The sequence below is a fragment of the Haliotis rubra genome, unplaced genomic scaffold, assembly GCF_003918875.1.
Source record: "Haliotis rubra isolate DU_JTF1 unplaced genomic scaffold, ASM391887v1 Scf248, whole genome shotgun sequence".
NCBI lineage: Eukaryota > Metazoa > Mollusca > Gastropoda > Lepetellida > Haliotidae > Haliotis > Haliotis rubra.
The window spans coordinates 76,438-82,030 of record NW_025766536.1 but is presented as its reverse complement, the minus strand read 5'-3'; the positions used below and the strand labels follow the sequence as shown (position 1 = coordinate 82,030).

Sequence of the window (5,593 nt, the reverse complement as noted above, 5' to 3'; positions counted from 1 at the left end):
TATTGATTTTTCAGTAAACATTTGAGTAAAACTGATCTTTCACAAGATAGCTATTGCTGTAAGTATGTCTTCACTGACTTGTGACAAATGCCCCTTTGATCATGAAATGAAGTTTTCCTTTAGGTTTGTCCTGTGTAGTCCTGTACAAAGTAGAAACTCAAATGTTTTGACAAAATGAACAATGAGAGTAATCAATTTTCAGTAATATACCTAATGTAATTTGCAGGCTTTAGTAAATATCCTAGAAACCTACCAGGGAAGGTTTTGATGACGTCGTTGTGGATGTTGATGATGGTGATAACCACAGTCTACTGTGCCAACCTGGTCGCTGCTCTGTCTGCACAGACTGATGTTAAATCGTTCTCTGACTTAGAGGGGCTACTGGACAGTGATTATTCTGTGGGTATGCAAAAACATGGTATCGGACCTCATTGACTGAAGGTGTGTTGAATCTTCTAAATACCGAGTTTTTTTTTTTTATTTGCACTGATGTGTCTAACCGCTATTCTGACTAAAACCCTCACCCTTGACTTGGGTTGAAGTACTGTAAAATTATTGTCCCCTTGAGAGGATATGTAAGCCAACTTTAATCACAAAATATTGATATTTAGAATCGTTTTTAAATCGTAAAATATTTGTAGTTTTTAGAAAAAATGACTACAATTGCCTACAATCGCTAGCAGCTGACGTGAAACATAATTATTGCAAGTCCCCACGGTTCCTAGTATGGTGACTAACTTTCGTTGCTAGCGATCTCTTCACACTTTTTATCTCGTATCGTTAATTGTTAGTACAAGATTTTAATTTTCTTTGATCTAGTTTTAACAAATCTATGATAATCTAGTAATGTTAGTGTCCTTTGTTGACAGGGTTTTATACATGATATGTATCGTAATTCTATCATGAATTTAGAACTAGTTTTAGGCACATTATGGCTGAAATTTTGCCGATCTGATTTATAATCGTATCTCACTCACAAAAAGCCCATACCAGGTTAGGGATTGAAGGACAGGTTCGCCTTATCGGAACACAAGGTATGTGATTTTATGAATGTTGCATTCTTAATATGTAATTTAAGTACGTTCTAATATCGAAAAGATGCCCATTGTGGAGACCAGTCAGTAACAAAGTGTACTGCACATGACAACCCTGGCAAATATCACACGAGACTACATTTAATGAAATCAGATGTGTTCCTTCGCATCACGGTAATGTACTTGTTCATCCTCGAACTATCAACATCCTATTTTGACATATTTCCCTTTATGCCATCGTCCCATTGTATATTTAGCTTCTACCATTCATAGCATATAAAGGGAGCAGTGAAAGGTATTTTTGCGGTTCCAACATGACATGATGACACAAAGGCGATAAACTTATTTAATGTAGGAAGGGTGTAGTATTTCCCCCAAAATGTATTTATGTCTAAGATTATTATATGTTTTATATACCAACCGAAAATGATATTCGGTCTTTTATAAGAACTGCGTTGCAGGGGCTACATAATCTTTGGTCTCGTGGGACATCATGATATCTGTCCATTCCAAAATAGAATCATTTATAAGAGTTACACAGATAGCAGATACTGTACAGTGGAACATTTTTCAATACTGATTTTTAGAATACAAAATATAGAACTGTTAGCAATCCTTCAATGCCATTACCCTTCATGAATAGATGTTCATCATTATACAAAGTCAGACATATATATATATAGTTTCGTATAAATTATTAAGAATTTTCTTTCTGCATATTTAACTGCCGAATTTCAGTAACAATATTGGTGCTATTTTAGCCTGAAATGTCTTGAAAAAACATTAGAATCGAATAATGCTTGTATGCTGGAACATAATATGTATTCTCCACTTGCCTTTTATAACAAAAGCGCGTTGACGACCTTACAGAATTATCTTTTAAATTTCAGCTTCATAAAACAACAGTGATGCTATTTTAACATCAAATACAAATTTATTTTATCTTGTGAGCACTTTAAATAACAAAAAAGTGCTTGGTCTTAAGTGCGGAAGGACATATACGGTTCGACCAGTCTGAAGTACTTAACCATAGGACACCGAAATAGTTGTGAGAAGAAACACATTCCAAATTAACGTCTCTAAAATAACAGTTTTCACATTTAAACAAAATTCCGCCTATGAAAGTATCAGTAATCGACTATTTATGATAGGAATCTTTAATATTAATATGCCTCTGTACGCAAACTACATGATCAACATATGTCCACAGGGCCCAATTGCTGGTCGTAAAAGGCGACCAATTTGGGCAACCAGTTTGCCGTGGGTTGCGCCCGTGTCGGGGGAGGAAGGAATCCTGGTGTTTGAGGGGCACTGGTTCCAGGAATAGCATGCCTTGGCCCATTACAGGACCTCGATCCTTATTGTACCTAGACACCAATTAAGGGTGGTGGAATGGCCCCGGTTCTATCAATCTGCTTGTTACGTCACGCCCTGTGTGTTTTAGTGTTGCACCAGTTCTTTTTTCAAATATTAATTGTTTTGTAAAACGTCTTGGCGAAATGACATTTCACTCGACTTCTAAATATGTAGCTTCTAAGTTGAAGTTTATGCCCAGCAGACGGTGGATCAGACGATGACCTAATCAATTAATTTGAACGGGCAGTCCACAATGACCTTGGTGGAAGTAACCACTTCCCAGCTGTCCTTTCACCGATACTCCACCTTGAACAAGACGGAATTTTACTAAGGCCAACTGACCCTTATTTCAAACAAGATACACTTTTAAACTACAAGCCGAATTTTTCAATGATGTAGCCGATCCTATTCAGGTATATTTTGACGTTTTAAATGAATACATAGGTCCTCTACAAATCCACATGTATGAAAGTCAAGGTGTAGCAATAATTGTAAAACAGCTAGGAAAGCGAGGAACTGTCGAGAATTTAAATAAATTAAAATGCTAAATGCCAAAGCTAGTCGCATGTTCAAACAAAAGAAGCGACAATCTTGGTGAGACAATAGGTCAAAAATAAATTCTCGAACCCCAATGTCCAAGGTTTGGAATAGGTGCAAAGGGTAAAGGGTCAAAACTTAGTGTAGATCGGGATAAATCTGTAAATCTGGAATAGTAAATATAATAGGAAAAACTTCAGCTAAACAGTCGTCCTTATAACATTATACACTTAAATTTCAAGAAAGGTAAATAACAACAAGAGAACCATTTAGTTAGATTGGAACAGTTCATTAAGAATGCTATCACCAATAGTTTTCGATTTAGAAAAAGCGTATGGTTCGACCTGAAATTTTAAGAGATCTTCATGAAAAGGGACTAGTCCCGAGAGGCCATTTTTCCCGCATTTTATGTCTCCTGCTTGTTAATGAGTGAGTGAGTGAGTTAATATTTAACGTCACATCGGCAATATTTCAGCCATATCGCCTGCTTGTTAATTGTTCTATCACACGGGATACGTATTTCAGTGTAAAACAGTTGAGGATGTTTTTTTCATTTTCATTTAATTATTGATTTTCAAACAGAGATAGAATTGTTTGGAAACTGTTGATGCCATTTGTATATAGATGTATGTTATTTTAAAGTTGATAGAGTAAATTCAAAACGGATTGTTAGCGGCTGTATCCTCGTAGGGGTTGAAGTTCCGTGAAATCATTGTCCTCATGGAAGTGAATGTAAGACCATGTACTTCAAAGTAAATTTAAGGCTACCAGGAACTTTAATCATAGAATTTTAGGCTGAGGGGACTGTGTAAATCCAGCTAGGGGCCATGCACTGCATTATGTTTTTTTGGAGCACAGTTATGGTTTCGTAAGATGAAGCAAATCCGGGGAACATTTATTCATTTTTAAATATATGTCGTTATTTTATTAAACACAATGACCAAAAAGGCCCTGAGTCTATACATGGCGGCACTTGGTGTTTTAATCTGGATCAAACAGAAAGGACATACTAGTAGTGTCCACTGGTTGATGTTCTCCACCTTAATCTGTCCTTTTTCGTTTTTAACCATCAGACAAATGACCCATCAAGTTTGTATGGAAGGCTATGGTCAAAGATAGAGGCCAACGACCCAGTTTTCTTGGAATCCTCCGAGGAAAGGCATCTGCAAAAAGTGGAACGTGAGAAATATGCCTATTTGCATTACACATCAGAACTAGAGGAGTACATGGCTGATGACTGCAAATTAGAGATTCTGCGTGAGAGAGTTTTATTCGTACAGCAGGCATTTGGATTGCCTAAAGGGTCCCCTCTAAAGGCCGACATGGAGAAGATGTAAGTTATGATACAACCTTCCATAACCTCCTTTAACGTTTACGAACTTTATGCAAATTTACGTCTTGGAATGGCATTTAAAAGTGATACACATACCTGTCCACATAGATGTGGATATTGATTCTCAACGAACGATACGTAAAACTTCTATTAGATCCATGACTCCACCCCCACCCCACCCTTGTTTCTCAGCTGTGTCTGATAATACATATTTATGTTATACTTTGTTTGGTTGTATTTCTGAGAATATGATTTAAATATATTATGCACAAAATTGAATAAGTACTATATGTAAATTGAAATGCAAATTCATAATGAGACGATGCTTGTTTTCTCTTCTGGAAGAATGTCTCAGATGAGTTCGATCGGCCTTCTGGATCGATTCTGGGAAAAGTGGAGCGTCAAGAGAAACCTGACACATTGTCCGGAAGAGCGAATATTGAAGTCAATCACACTAAACCAGGTCGGAGGCGGCTTCATCATCGTGTGTGCTGGGACTGCACTCAGTATCATCGTGCTGTGTCTTGAAAAACTCGCTCACTCAGCAACAAGATGATCTTTCTTCTGTATCAGAGGAAGACAACAGCAACGGTGTTTATGTCGTTGGACGGACCCTTTGAAAGTGTGTGACATGTTCCTAAAACCCAAATGCAGCTTGATGATATCATTTTTAAGCAGTTGTTTTGTTCATAATGAAGGAGTGTTGGCAGTGCAAGTGACTGAGTGGTGAATTGCAAAACAAATACACTAAGTAACATAATGATCTTACTTAAGAACCAAAACAGCACAGTAACGTTACTGAACTTTGAAAGTAGAAGAACGGTTAGATGTGTTCATAAAACCCAAACAAAACTTAATTAAAAGTTATATGTTTAATGGATATTTCGTTTAAAAATGAAAGCGTTTGGGAGTACGATCAATGAGTGGTGAATGCTGCTATTATATGTCTCAGACAAGACAAATAAGTGGTTCATCAACCAGATATCAAGTTGCTTACTTTCTCGGAAACCACGAAGTTTTATCGACGTGGCACTTTGAACATGACATGTGAGCTGGACAGAACCTAATTTTGTGACCGCCTTGTAACAGAGGTCAGACACCGGAAAGAGATCGACCATGATGTAACTTGAGCTATTGCTACACATTAGGAGTTTAGTGCATTATTGATAAGGCTGTTACGCAACATTGTGTGTGCTTGTGGCTAATACATACACATCCACCATCCTGTGGTTTACTTTGCTGAGTCTATCCTCCACCAATCTTGAGCTCTGTTTGCTTTGTCTTCGTTGCCAGATGTGTTGGATCAATAGGTATATAATTCATTATTGCGCAG

The 5,593-nt window shown here is 37.2% G+C and overlaps 1 protein-coding gene across 1 annotated transcript; it reads left to right on the top strand.

Annotated features, from left to right (window-relative positions):
* The first annotated feature begins 4,109 nt into the window (after positions 1-4,109).
* On the top strand, positions 4,110-4,841 carry LOC124279227. The gene is made up of 2 exons (XM_046715039.1): positions 4,110-4,260; positions 4,606-4,841. The coding sequence occupies exons 1-2, from the start codon at positions 4,154-4,156 to the stop codon at positions 4,814-4,816; spliced, it is 318 nt and encodes a 105-aa protein (XP_046570995.1). The 5' UTR covers positions 4,110-4,153; the 3' UTR covers positions 4,817-4,841.
* The last annotated feature ends 752 nt before the right edge of the window (positions 4,842-5,593 follow it).

What these genes read in the sequence shown, in the direction of transcription:
- LOC124279227 (XM_046715039.1), top strand. Translation starts at nt 4,154, where the DNA reads ATGGCTGATGACTGCAAATTAGAGATTCTGCGTGAGAGAGTTTTATTC. An exon ending in AAGGCCGACATGGAGAAGAT is followed by an intron (nt 4,261 to 4,605) that starts GTAAGTTATGAT and finishes CTCTTCTGGAAG; the next exon opens with AATGTCTCAGATGAGTTCGA.